General features: G+C 44.5%; 2 protein-coding genes across 9 annotated transcripts in view; one reads left to right on the top strand and one right to left on the bottom strand.

The window, feature by feature from the left end:
• Positions 1-634: 634 nt before the first annotated feature.
• Positions 635-1,108, bottom strand: LOC135090806 (uncharacterized). The gene has a single exon (XM_063987871.1). It carries the CDS (start codon positions 1,106-1,108, stop codon positions 635-637), a length of 474 nt encoding a protein of 157 aa, XP_063843941.1.
• A 228-nt stretch (positions 1,109-1,336) lies between these two features.
• The window catches only part of LOC135090922 (angiopoietin-1 receptor-like), a 12,003-nt gene continuing 170 nt past the window's right edge, over positions 1,337-13,169 (top strand). Inside the window, exons 1-15 of one of the 8 annotated variants that reach the window (XM_063988111.1) lie at positions 1,337-1,479; positions 1,961-2,022; positions 2,176-2,203; positions 2,517-2,698; positions 2,839-2,964; positions 3,209-3,475; positions 6,960-7,091; positions 7,407-7,538; positions 8,286-8,405; positions 8,831-8,979; positions 10,493-10,691; positions 10,932-10,999; positions 11,322-11,556; positions 11,778-11,868; positions 12,332-13,169. The exon at positions 12,332-13,169 is cut by the window's right edge and continues 170 nt beyond it. In XM_063988111.1, coding sequence (XP_063844181.1) covers positions 1,992-2,022; positions 2,176-2,203; positions 2,517-2,698; positions 2,839-2,964; positions 3,209-3,475; positions 6,960-7,091; positions 7,407-7,538; positions 8,286-8,405; positions 8,831-8,979; positions 10,493-10,691; positions 10,932-10,999; positions 11,322-11,556; positions 11,778-11,868; positions 12,332-12,683 — 2,112 coding nt within the window. In that variant the 5' untranslated portion in view covers positions 1,337-1,479; positions 1,961-1,991 and the 3' untranslated portion in view covers positions 12,684-13,169. The other 7 variants (XM_063988113.1, XM_063988114.1, XM_063988112.1 and 4 more) reach the window with 7 other exon arrangements.

Here is a 13,169-nt window from a genome sequence, read left to right as displayed (position 1 = left end):
ACACACACACACACACACATACACACACACACACACACACAATGCATGCCAAAACCAAAGTTTAAAACATTAGCATCCTAACTTATATTTACATGTTACTTAGGGACGATCTTTTTGAATCTCCTGATATGTAGTACAAAAGTAATTACTAAACAAGAAACGATCTCTCTCTCACTCACTCTCTCTCTCTCTCTCTCTCTCTCTCTCTCTCTCTCTCTCTCTCTCTCTCTCTCTCTCTCTCTCTCTCTCTCTCTCTCTCTCTCTCTATGTAAACAAATCTACATCAGGCTTAAAACAACACGTTTTTTATGCTACTATTAAAAAAGCCTATACTTATATATAAATAAGAAGATATATACAAAAAACCAAACTTATCCTACTATATACACACATGATTAACACAGCACTAGTGTGAGAGTTTGTGTTTTTCGCCACCTGTGTGCAACCACTTTCACTTGCTGGAGTGTCATTGTCTGTGTGTCACTCATGGCTGCCGTAAACACGTTCCACAGTCTGGAGGTTCTGGCTGTGGAAGAGCGCTGGTGCTGCCTCGAGTAAGATCGAGGCACCTGCACCAGCATGTCACTGGAGGTGGTGGCCCTGAACTCCTTCTGAACAGCTCGTGGTGGGAGCCTTAGCGAGCTAAGATAAGGGACATCCAGAACCCAGGCCTTGTGTGCTGGACCACCAGCGCCGACATGTCCCGCCGATGCTCCAGCGACGTGACTCCGGTCTGCTCCTGCTGCTGCTGCTGTCCGTCCATCCCCACCAACTGCAGGGCACGCCGTTGCACAGCATCCAGTCTCTGCAAGTTGGTGGGAGCACTCGACATCCAGGACAAGGCACTGTACTCCATACAAGGCCGTATCTGAGCCTTGTACAGTGTAAGGATGCCCCGGGAGTCGAGGTTTTCCGCCATCCGACGAAGTGCAGAGACCTGCAGGGAGGCCTGGTGGGCAGCAGCAGCAACATGGCGGTCAAAGCGCAGGCCACAGTCCACTGTTACTCCCAGCACTTTGATGTGTTCCTGGAGGAGAAGTGTCTGGCCTCCAAGACTCAGACGGCCTGAGACGGCCGGGGAGGCAGCTGGGGACCGTGAGATGACCATGGCCTGCGTCTTCTCTGGAGCGAAGCCGACTTGCCACGTCTCTCCCCACTCCGTCACCAGCCTGAGCTGCCTGTTCAGCTCTGACGGCTCGCTGACTGTCGGAGCGGCAGTAGGAGCGGGAGAGACTGCAGTCGTCTGCAGTCGTCTCTCTCTCTCTCTCTCTCTCTCTCTCTCTCTCTCTCTCTCTCTCTCTCTCTCTCTCTCTCTCATATCCGGTCACGTCTTCGTGCCTCCAAATACTGGTCGCCTCAATCAGTCGGTGTAGCGGCGCTGAGTGGTGCACCTGTCCTTGTGCAATCGTACTCCAAAGTCTGAAGACTGACTGATTTGATTGGCACAGCAACGGCGAGAGTTGGGATAGGCGAAGTTAGGTTAGTACTCATATCGAGAGAGAGAGAGAGAGAGCGAGAGAGAGAGAGAGAGAGAGAGAGAGAGAGAGAGAGAGAGAGAGAGAGAGAGAGAGAGAGAGGAGGATTACCCTCAGACTTGTTGCAGCGTTATGTAGGAGGATTTAGTTCTTGGCCTGCTCCTCACATTACCATAATCCCATCTCAAGACACATGTTCTTAATAGGGCCAACACTCGCGATCATAATGCATCAAGTTGACATCTGCATTCTAAGTGCCCACGAGTACAAATAGAGTGTAAAAGAAGCAGGATATATTATAAAATTGCCGTAAAAATCTCTGAGCTGCACTTTGATATTTGAGATGTTTAAACATGATATTTCCACTCTTATAACGAAATGCTGAGACCCGCATGTACGGCCCTGCTGGTTATATGTGCTCTATAAAAAGGATGTACATGCGTTGAAGTACAAGGCTTATGCTTATCGGGCTTGTATTCATTCAGGTGACCGTCAGGATAGCCATGCACAGACAGGATGTGTGGGTGGGCAATACTATTCTCCTTAGGTGAGTATTGGTGTATCGCTTCTCAATTTCTAGCTATATACACAACTTGAATTTTCGTATGTGGAATTTGTCATCTGTATCACTCAATAAAGCGTGATATCAATGAGCGAATACAGATATAAAACGGACCGTTTTTTCCCCCTCTCTTCACAGTGTGTCTCTTCCGTGGAAGCTTCACGAGGTAAGTGAGATCATAATATTTGTAATGTTCCGTCCTGTCTGAGGTCAAAGGGGGAGGATCCTCAGAGCAGCAGTGGCCTAAATAGTGGCAGGGGTGTGGAATGAAAAATTCAAGTTTTCATCTCGGTTTCATTTCCACGGATTGAAATCACGCCGTAGCCAGCCGGAATGTTGATGACTTACTTAATTCAAGTGACAGTGCCAGGTGACCCTTGATCATCTATTCATCGAAGTTAATTAATCACAGTCTGATATACTGCTTTGCTGCAATTGTATAAGTTCAGCAAATTTATACACGCGTGTTTCTATTTTAGCGAGGGAGCAAAGGAAACTGAAGACACAGCCTCCTCTGGTTCAGTCCCAGGCCTCAATGCAGTTTATTGGGTCAACAGGCTCTTCCCCGGCAGATCTGAAATCGCTTGTGTGGTGGAGGACTCACAAGATGTCTTGCACACACACCTGGTGCCGCCACACCTGCGAAATCCTATATTCAGAAGTAAGCTGTATCCACGTCTCAACCTTTAACGTCTGATTGTGATACTCAATAATGATGATATACTCCCTAGTGATAATGTGCCTAAGCCTGGCAGCGTGGTGTAGGGGATGCGGCCTAATTAACCCAGCAAAGTGCCTCAGAACAGAGAAGATGGCTTCAGGAGATCAGGTACTGGACTGTAAAGGGAGAGATAGCGCGAGGGGCGGAGTGTCACACAGTTGCAGCGCCACTCTACCCTGTGGCCTTCCCCCTCATGTCTTCCAGAGGTGAGGACGGGCCATCGGACGAAAGAATAATTTAGTATGGCGCGTCTATTCCCTGTTTCCTAAATAAGTATTGTCTGGCTTTTGAAGTTCTCAGAGTATGGACGGCTGCTCCCTATCTATTTGCTGTGTTTCAGTTGTCTGTTTCTGTACAAGCCGCATATTTCACATTATAATTTTGTTAATGTCACTCACTCCTTTCCTCTCTTCTTCTTCCCTTCTATTCTATTTCCATGGCAACTTTCAGCTCACCTCGTCCCGGAGTACCTCAGTTACACTATCAGTGCTGGGGAAGACCTCCGTGCCAGGCTGCGAGGCGCCAAGTCCAGAGGGGAAGTGTGGTGGCAGCAGGAGCCCATTCGAGCGGGGGGATGGAGACAGACCACCCTCACTGAAGATGGCGAACTCGTCATTCCTGCCGCGTTGCTTTCAGGCTCCGGGTTTTACTCCTTCGTCGATGAGGACAACGTTGACGACACCAGCATCTTGGGCACGCTGAGTTTGGTGGTACGGGGTGAGTCTCCTCTCGCTCCAGCTTATATTGCTTTTTCTGCAGCTTTTCATATGGGGTCACTGCTCCTCACTTGTGTTTACGATAATATGGACCATGTAGTAAAACAATTCTGCGCTACACCCTCACTGCTTTCAAAAGGCTCTAGTTGAAGTTAAACGAGCTTTAAGAACGTTTATATGATTCTAGTAAAAGATTAACAATATTTCTACATTATTAACAGGAGAAATACTCTTGACAACCAGGCGAATTATCTCTGTGGCCCTGGTAAATAATCTTAGTCAGAGAGCAAAGCGTTTCTGAACACGGGTCTATGTCTCCTACATTTCCATCCACGTCTTTCTCTCTCCCTCACGTCGTTTATACAGGAGTTCTTGCGCCTCTTCCTCAGTCTTCATCTTCTTCCGTCGCACTTTAGCAAAGGGACAAAAACATACTTCTTTTCATGTTATATCTTCTGTCAAACAGCACACACACACACACACACACACACACACACACACACACACACACACACACACACACACACACACACACACACATACACACACACTTCTTTTCCTCACTGAAACTCAGGTGTCTGAGGCAACTGACAGTAGCCCCTTTTCTGTTCCCTCCTACTTTCTCTATCCTCATTTTCGATCCAAAGCTGGATGCTGCGTTTATGTGCGCAATGACTTAACTCTTGACTCTCGTGCCCACGCTCTTGAATCTTCCGAGTTTTCCACCATCTGGCTACGACTACAGAGTCACTCTCATACTAAATTTATTTGTGCTGTATACCTCTCACCTAACTCCTCTGATTATAAAAAATTCTTTGACTACTTAACTTCCAAAGTGGAGCACATTCTGACCCTCTTCCCTTTTGCAGAGATCTCCATTCTTGGAGACTTCAATGTTCACCACCAGCTTTGGCTTTCCTCTCCCTTCACTGACCATCCTGGTGAACTAGCCTACAACTTTGCTATCCTCCATGACCTAGAGCAATTGGTGCAACACCCTACTCGTATTCCTGACCGTCTTGGAGATACGCCCAACATTCTTGACCTTTTCCTGACCTCTAATCCTTCTGCTTATGCTGTCACCCTTTCTTCTCCGTTGGGCTCCTCCGATCACAATCTCATATCTTTATCTTGTCCTATCGCTCCTCAGGATCCCCCTAAGCGAAGGTGCCTCTGGCGTTTTGCCTCTGCTAATTGGGGGGACCTGAGGAGGTATTTTGCTGATTTTCCTTGGAATGACTACTGCTTCCGTGTCAGAGACCCGTCTTTGTGTTCTGAGTGAATAACAGAGGTGATAGTGTTTGGCATGGAGGCGTACATTCCTCACTCTTTTTTTCGTCCTAAACCTTCTAAACCTTGGTTTAACACAGCTTGTTCTCGTGCTATACATGATAGAGAGGTGGCCCACAAAAAGTACTTAAGCCTTCCATCACCAGAATGAATCTCATGCACTTTATATTTCTGCCCGGAACCATGCCAAGTCTGTTTTCCAACTAGCCAAAAACTCCTTCATTAACAGAAAATGTCAAAACCTTTCAAGATCTAACTCCCCTCGTGATTTCTGGCATCTAGCCAAAAATATCTCCAATAACTTTGCTTCTTCTTCTTTCCCTTCTCTATTTCAACCAGATGTCACCACTGCTATCACATCTATTTCTAAAGCTGCACTCTTCGCTCAAACCTTTGCTAAAAACTCTACCTTGGACGATTCTGGGCTTGTTCCTCCCTCTCCTCCACCCTCTGACTACTTCATGCCACGTATGATTCTTCATTCATTCTTCGCAATGATGTTTTCCATGCCCTCGTTGGCCTAAACCCTCGGAAGGCTTATGGACCTGATGGGGTCCCTCCTATTGTTCTCCGAAACTGTGCCTCCGTGCTTGCACCTTGTCTAGTCAAACTCTTTCAGCTCTGTCTGTCAACATCTACCTTTCCTTCTTGCTGGAAGTTTGCCTACATTCAACCTGTTCCTAAAAAGGGTGACCGTTCTAATCCCTCAAACTATCGTCCTATTGCTTTAATTTCCTGCCTATCTAAAGTTTTTGAATCTATCCTCAACAGGAAGATTCTTAAACATCTATCACTTCACAACCTTCTGTCTGATCGCCAGTATGGGTTCCGTCAAGGCCGCTCTACTGGTGATCTTCTGGCTTTCCTTACTGAGTCTTGGTCATCCTCTTTTAGAGATTTTGGTGAAACTTTTGCTGTTGCCTTGGACATATCAAAAGCCTTTGATAGAGTCTGGCACAAAGCTTTGATTTCCAAACTACCCTCCTACGGTTTATATCCTTCTCTCTGTAACTTCATCTCAAGTTTCCTTTCTGACCGTTCTATTGCTGCTGTGGTAGACGGTCACTGTTCTTCTCCTAAATCTATTAACAGTGGTGTTCCTCAGGGTTCTGTCCTGTCACCCACTCTCTTCTTATTATTCATTAATGATCTTCTAAACCAAACTTCTTGTCCTATCCACTCCTACGCTGATGATACCACTCTGCACTTTTCCACGTCTTTTCATAGACGTCCAACCCTTCAGGAGGTAAACATATCACGCAGGGAAGCCACAGAACGCTTGACTTCTGATCTTTCTAAAATTTCTGATTGGGGCAGAGTAAACTTGGTATTGTTCAATGCCTCAAAAACTCAATTCCTACATCTATCAACTCGACACAACCTTCCAGACAACTATTCCCTCTTCTTCAATGACACTCAACTTTCCCCTTCTTCTACACTGAACATCCTCGGTCTGTTCTTTACTTATAATCTGAACTGGAAACTTGACATCTCATCTCTAGCTAAAACAGCTTCTATGAAGTTAGGTGTTCTGAGACGTCTCCGCCAGTTTTTCTCACCCCCCCCAGCTGCTAACTCTGTACAAGGGCCTTGTCCGTCCATGTATGGAGTATGCTTCACATGTCTGGACATGTCTGGGGAGGTTCCACTCATACTGCTCTTCTAGACAGGGTGGAATCAAAAGCTTTTCGTCTCATCAACTCCTCTCCTCTGACTGACTGTCTTCAGCCTCTCTCTCACCGCCGCAATGTTGCATATCTAGCTGTCTTCTACCGCTATTTTCATGCTAACTGCTCTTCTGATCTTGCTAACTGCATGCCTCCCCTCCTTCCGCGGCCTCGCTGCACAAGACTTTCTTCTTTCTCTCACCCCTATTCTGTCCACCTCTCTAACGCAAGAGTTAACCAGTATTCTCAATCATTCATCCCTTTCTCTGGTAAACTCTGGAACTCCCTGCCTGCTTCTGTATTTCCACCTTCCCATGACTTGAATTCCTTCAAGAGGGAGGTTTCAAGACACTTATTCATCAATTTTTGACCACTGCTTTGACCCTTTTATGGGAGTGGCATTTCAGTGGGCATTTTTTTAATTAGATTTTTGTTGCCCTTGGCCAGTGTCCTTCCTAAATAAAAAAGAAAACCTCCCTGATCAAACATTTTACTTCATCAAGTATTCTACTCCTCTCCTTTATGCAGAGTGTCCCGCCCATCGCTACGGGGACGACTGCCGTGGCTGGTGTCCCGACTGCATGCATGGGGGCGTGTGTCACCCTCGGACTGGGCAGTGCGTGTGTCATGAGGGCACAATGGGAAGCCGCTGCGAAACCCGTAAGCACCTACATCACTTAGAGAGAGAGAGAGAGAGAGAGAGAGAGAGAGAGAGAGAGAGAGAGAGAGAGAGAGAGAGAGAGAGAGAGAGAGTAGTGAAAAAAAAGAATCGAAGGAAAGAAAAATAAGGAATAAGTTATACTAATAATCTATGTTTCAAATATAGTGAATCATGCAGTTTTAATGGTGTTTTACTCTCTCTCTCTCTCTCTCTCTCTCTCTCTCTCTCTCTCTCTCTCTCTCTCTCTCTCTCTCTCTCTCTCTCTCTCTCTCTCTCTCTCTCTCTCTCTCTCTCGCTCTCTCTCTCTCTCCCAGGGTGTGAGAGAGGCATGGCAGGGCGGCACTGCTCGGTCCGCTCCCTCACCCTCCCAGGCGGACAGGTGTGCCAGCCCTCACCTGCCCCTTGCCGATGCGTGCCGGGATACACTGGGCCTAGGTGCAACATTAGTAAGTAGTGGCACGAATAGTAGTGGTAGTGGTAGTAGTGGTAGTAGTAATAGTATGTAGTAGTAATAGTAGTAGTAGTAGTAGTGGTAGTATAGTAGTAGTAGTAATAGTAGTAGTAGTAGTAGTAGTAGTAGTAGTAGTAGTAGTAGTAGTAGTAGTAGTAGTAGTAGCAGCAGTAGTAGCATGTAGATGTTGTTGTTGGTGGTAGTGGTGTTCTTGTTGCTTTTGTAGTAGCAGCAGCAGCCACATTAGTAGGGCTAGTTTTAGTAGTAGTAGTAGTAGTAGTAGTAGACAAGTAAGTGTTTCTCTCTCTCTCTCTCTCTCTGTCTCCTCTCTCTCTCTCTCTCTCTCTCTCTCTCTCTCTCTCTCTCTCTCTCTCTCTCTCTCTCTCTCTCTCTCAACCTGAAATTTGCTAGTTTATTTATCAGTGTTTTTTTCTATTTTTCATTTATTTTTTCTATCACGCGAGCACAGGCAAGAACAGTGACTTATATAATCCTAACATTTGCGTCACCGTGTAGCCTCATCCTGTCAGGGAAGACTCATATTTCTTGTGAAAGTGGCATCCTTTTTATGTTTATCTCGTCTGTATTCATTTCCTGTTTTAATTACGTTTGGTTAGATACAAAACATGAGAACAGAACATTTTCAAAAACATGATATACAGTTGTCACTCATGTGAAGATAGAAATATGTCCATTTATTTCTTTACTTCATATTTCTTTATCGTTTCCTGTTCTGCGGTAGCATGCTCGGCGGAAAGGTGGGGACCAAACTGCGAGCAAGACTGTACCCACCACTGTGTTGGCGACTGTGACTCAGAGACGGGGATGTGTGGCGGACAGGGGCCATCTCCATGTGCTGGAGGTACGAGAGAGAGAGAGAGAGAGAGAGAGAGAGAGAGAGAGAGAGAGAGAGAGAGAGAGAGAGAGAGAGAGAGAGAGAGAGAGAGAGAGAGAGAGAGAGAGAGAGAGAGATTTCCAACGGACACTCTCCTCTATTTCTTTTTTTTTTTCATTTTGAAACTATTCTCAAGGTCACAGGGAGGATTGGTTCTTTTTATGGATTATTTCCTCTCTTGATGGTGCAGATTCCTTGTTAAACTAAGAGTAGAGTAGAACAGCACCACTGACTTTCATTGTAATAAAACCTCTTCAGTGTCATCGAAAGTGTTGTTCTTCATTCTGATTTCACGCCTCTTCCTCTTTTAACCTAATCTAACCCTAACCTATTTCTCTCATCCCTGACTATTAGACCTTGCAGAGACGCCTTAAATCACTTTTCTCCCGTAGGCAATGCTGGCCTGCCGCGTCTTCGCCAGGCTCCAGAAGTGAGGGACATAGGGGCGGACCAGGCGACCGTCGTGTTCTCAGAGTGGCGGGAAGGTTACGACGATGGGAACGCGACTCTATGGGACACCTTCATATACGTCGTCAGGCTGGTGAGAGAGAGAGAGAGAGAGAGAGAGAGAGAGAGAGAGAGGAGAGAGAGAGAAGAGAGAGAGAGAGAGAGAGAGAGAGAGAGAGAGAGAGAGAGAGAGATTTCGGTTTCTCTTATTTGTACTAGTTTTTCCTTCTTTTTAGGTATAATTTGATTTTTAAGATTTTCATTTGTACCTAAAGTGAAAAAGTTATTAGGGGTGGAGGAGGAGGAGGTGTAGTGGTGGTGGTGGTAGTGGTAGGGGTAGGGGTGGCGTGGAGAAGGTAGATGGAGGAGAAGAGGGTGCTGAAAGGGAGTGAGGAGGAAGAGGGGGGAAGTACAGGAGGGAGGAGATGGGGTGTCGGGGGAGGATACTGGTACTGGGGGTAAGGAGGAGTACATAGGTGATAGGGGTGATGGTGGAGAGAGAGAGAGAGAGAGAGAGGAGAGAGAGAGAGAGAGAGAGAGAGAGAGTACATACGCATCTTTCGAAACCCGTCCATGCTCAACAAGGGGATAACTGCTGCAGATGCAATTTACTCGTGCAGAAGTCGCGTGGGAGTCGCTCTTAAGTGGGTAGAGTTTGTGTCGCGTGATCGATGGTGGGGAAAGTGACGGCAGGATGAGGAGGAGGAGGAGGAGGAGGAGGAGATGACGGATGAGGACGAGGATAAGGATAGGGATGAGGTAACAGTGGTAGTAGAGAGGAGTGGAGGAGTTGGGGATGATCGTTGTGTGAGTTATGGAAGGGAAAGGGGAGGTGGAGGAGTAGGAAGTATTGGAAGAGAGGAAGGAAGAAGAGAGGGGCTGGTGGCGGTGGTGGTGATGGGGATGTGGGGGACGCACTGATCATGGGGGCGGTGGGGCATGGACGAGGTAGTAGCAGCAGCAGCCACATTAGTAGGGCTAGTTTTAGTAAGTAGTAGTAGTAGTAGTAGTAGACAATTAAGTGTTTCAGACGGGGCATGGACGAGGTGGGGCAGGTGAGGTGGGTGGAAGCTTAAGGAAAACAACAGCATTCATCGGGTGGGAGGTGACACATCTCTATTGAATATATGGAGCAGGACTGGCACAGGTTTAACTGCTGGCTGTACACACACATACATACATGTCGCTCTTTTTTAATTAACTTTCTGAGTGATTTTTTTAATAACGGATTGTTTCAGCAGGGAGGAGTATATCGTAACATTTCTGGAGCTAAATTGGCCAACTAGATTCGATTTTTTTATTACCAACCTCTTGGGATCAGCAATTAATAATTTTATTTATCCATTTATTTATCAGTTTTCTAGCCCTTGACCAGTTTTTCTTTTCATCCTCAAAACGTATACACATTAGTTAACTCATCTTTCTTTCACTCGTGTATGTCAACTGATTTAACTATCTAGCTACTTAATTATTTAGTTATTATTTTTCTAGCCCTTGACCTGCTTTTTTACCCTCAAAACGTACACAATAGTTATTTTCTCTTTCTGTCACTCCTGCATGTCAACTGATTCAACTAACACTCCTTTCCTTCTTCTTTGCTTCTTCAGGCAGGCAACACCGCAAACAAGACCGCCGTGGACACTATAGCCACTGGTTCCCGCCACTCGCTGACGAACCTCACGTCCCTCACCACGTACAGAGTGATGGTGATGGTGATGGTGGCAAGGCAGGACTTGACGTGTATGGCAGATGGCAGGGGAAGGGAGAGGGTACATTCTGTTTCCTTCACTACTACTTGCCCTGAAGGTAAGTTTACAAGTGTAGTTTCATCTCTGTTTTGTGTTGTTATCTCTCTCTATATCATCCCCTTTTCTTCAGTCTAAACTTTTAAAAATCGGAGACATTTATAAAGAGTGATGTCCAGGTACAACATATAAAATTTGTCTTCCATCTATAAGTTTTTGTTGCGAGTCAAGAGCAACACGAAGGTTGCTCTTACTTATTACTTAGGTTACTCTTATACTTATTTTCTTAACACTGTTTTAGAGATCCCAGCGCCGGTCATTGTTCAAACTGAGAAGACCTCTGACACTAGCGTCTTTGTGAAATGGAAGGTGAGTCACGAATACCCTTACTCCTAACTCATAAAAAGAAAAATAATTTGGACTGTATTCTTAAACACTTTGACGAGTAATTTCCATTACTTTCAGAGAATTTTAGATTACCTCTTAAGGAAGTTACAGACGGTTTCTTTGGTTCTAGTGATGGGATAATAAGATTCAGCATCATCGATAGAAAAAAAAAACACCCATGAGAACACCCGGCTAATCATCTCTGTGGCTTTTTCAAACAACCTAGATGAGAGAACAAAGCGTTCAAGGATACGGCTCTTTATCCTACCCATTAAAAAAAATATATATATCTATTTTATCCCAGCCTGTGCCACGCCCTCGAGGATGCGGCGTGGAGTACCTCCTGTCCGTCATCCCAGAGGCGTCAAGTGAGACATCTACACCCTTGGACATTCAGAATATTACCCTGACGGAGACGCATAGGGAGGTGGAGGAACTGAAGGCGAATGTAGCGTACACTATCCATGTACTGGCTAAAAGTACCACTTCTTTCTCCGCATCTGCCTACTCATCCACGCGTCTAAAGATCCACGGGAGAAGTAAGTGTGGAATGTGAATTGTTTGGGGATTTGTGTATAGGACTGAAGATAAAATAGGATTGGTTGGTTGGTTAGTTGATTGAATGGTTGGTTGACTTACTGAATTTAAGGCAAAACTTCAACAGAGAAGGGATATTGGGTTTCCAGAGAGAGAGAGAGAGAGAGAGAGAGAGAGAGAGATATTGCTCATCCATACATACCTTTTTTTTATCTCTCTCAAGGTGTAGGACTTGCAAAGACGGTATGGGTGGTGGCGACAGTGTTGCTGGTGGCGGTGTTGGTGGTCGTGGTATTGATGTGGCGAAGACGACGGTGAGTCTATATGAACAAGTAACCTATAAGATACGAAACAATAATAATTTTCAACTGTTTTTATCCTAATATTAACAAATAAAGCATAATAAGTAAATAATAGTAAAGCTAATGATTTTTTTTTTCAAACCAAGGGAAATGAATTGTCGTACATTGTTGAAATTTGGTATACTGTATGTAATTTACAGCCGAAAAATTGTCAGTGAAACTTACTTTTTTTTTTCATTACTTTAAAGTGTATGATTAAAAATATGTTCGGTTAGTAGCAGCAGTAGCAACAGCAGCAATTGCAGCAGCAACAATAACAGCAGTAGCAGCAGCAGCAGCAGCAGCAGCAGCAGCAGCAGCAGCAGCAGCAGCAGTAGTAGTAGTAGTAGTAGTAGTAGTAGTAGTAGTAATAGTAATAATAATAATAATAATAATAATAATAATAATAATAATAATAATAATAATAATCCAACAGACGTCCGCATAGTAGTGTGTCTGTCTCCAATCCTCCATTTGAAGTCTCAGCATCGTCACCACCACTACCACCACCAACAGAGATTCTTTTATATAGGATGGTTGAAATAGACGGAGAAGAAGAAGGAAAAGATGAAGGAGGAGGAGGAGAAGGAGGAGGAGGAAGAGGAGTGGAAGAAGAAGAAAAAGAAGAAGAAGAAGAAGAAGAAGAAGAAGAAGAAGAAGAAGAAGAAGAAGAAGAAGAAGATGAAGAAGTAGAAGACGAAGAAGAAGAAGAAGAAGAAGAAGAAGAAGAAGAAGAAGAAGAAGAAGAAGAAAACGTATTCAGTGTTTTTTTAAATAAGAATTCATGATTCAGACTAATAAACAACTCATTTCCTGAAGATCTTTGCTGTGATTCGAAACTCGTAGACGTGATTGTGAGCGGAAGGAAAAAAGATGTTCACTTGATAATACTACACAACAAATTCAAGAGAAAGAGAGAGAGAGAGAGAGAGAGAGAGAGAGAGAGAGAGAGAGAGAGAGAGAGTCCATTCCGTGTTATTATCATTTCAAAGGTGCTAATTATGAATCTGATTATCATATCCCTCAGACATGTCTCAGTTTTATTATAGCATCGTACACTTTTTACCAGAAATACTTAGGAAAAAGTGAGATAACATTATAATTTATTGTCTTTTTCACAAAAAAAAAAAAATGATCCTATATATAATGAACTTCAAATAGCTTATTGTTAACACTAAACTGTAAATTCAGTATGAATTTATGTACTTATTAGTATTTTCTTTGCCATTTATGTGATACACTTAGTTCGTCCTGCTAAAATGGCTGGGCTCCAT

This window comes from Scylla paramamosain, chromosome 36 (assembly GCF_035594125.1).
Source record: "Scylla paramamosain isolate STU-SP2022 chromosome 36, ASM3559412v1, whole genome shotgun sequence".
NCBI classification, from domain to species: Eukaryota; Metazoa; Arthropoda; class Malacostraca; order Decapoda; family Portunidae; genus Scylla; species Scylla paramamosain.
The sequence above is the reverse complement of the archived record's forward strand: the minus strand, read 5'-3'. Positions and strand labels throughout refer to the sequence as shown.

Excerpts from the sequence above, each read along its gene's own strand:
- LOC135090806 (XM_063987871.1), bottom strand. The coding sequence starts at position 1,108 with ATGGTCATCTCACGGTCCCCAGCTGCCTCCCCGGCCGTCTCAGGCCGT.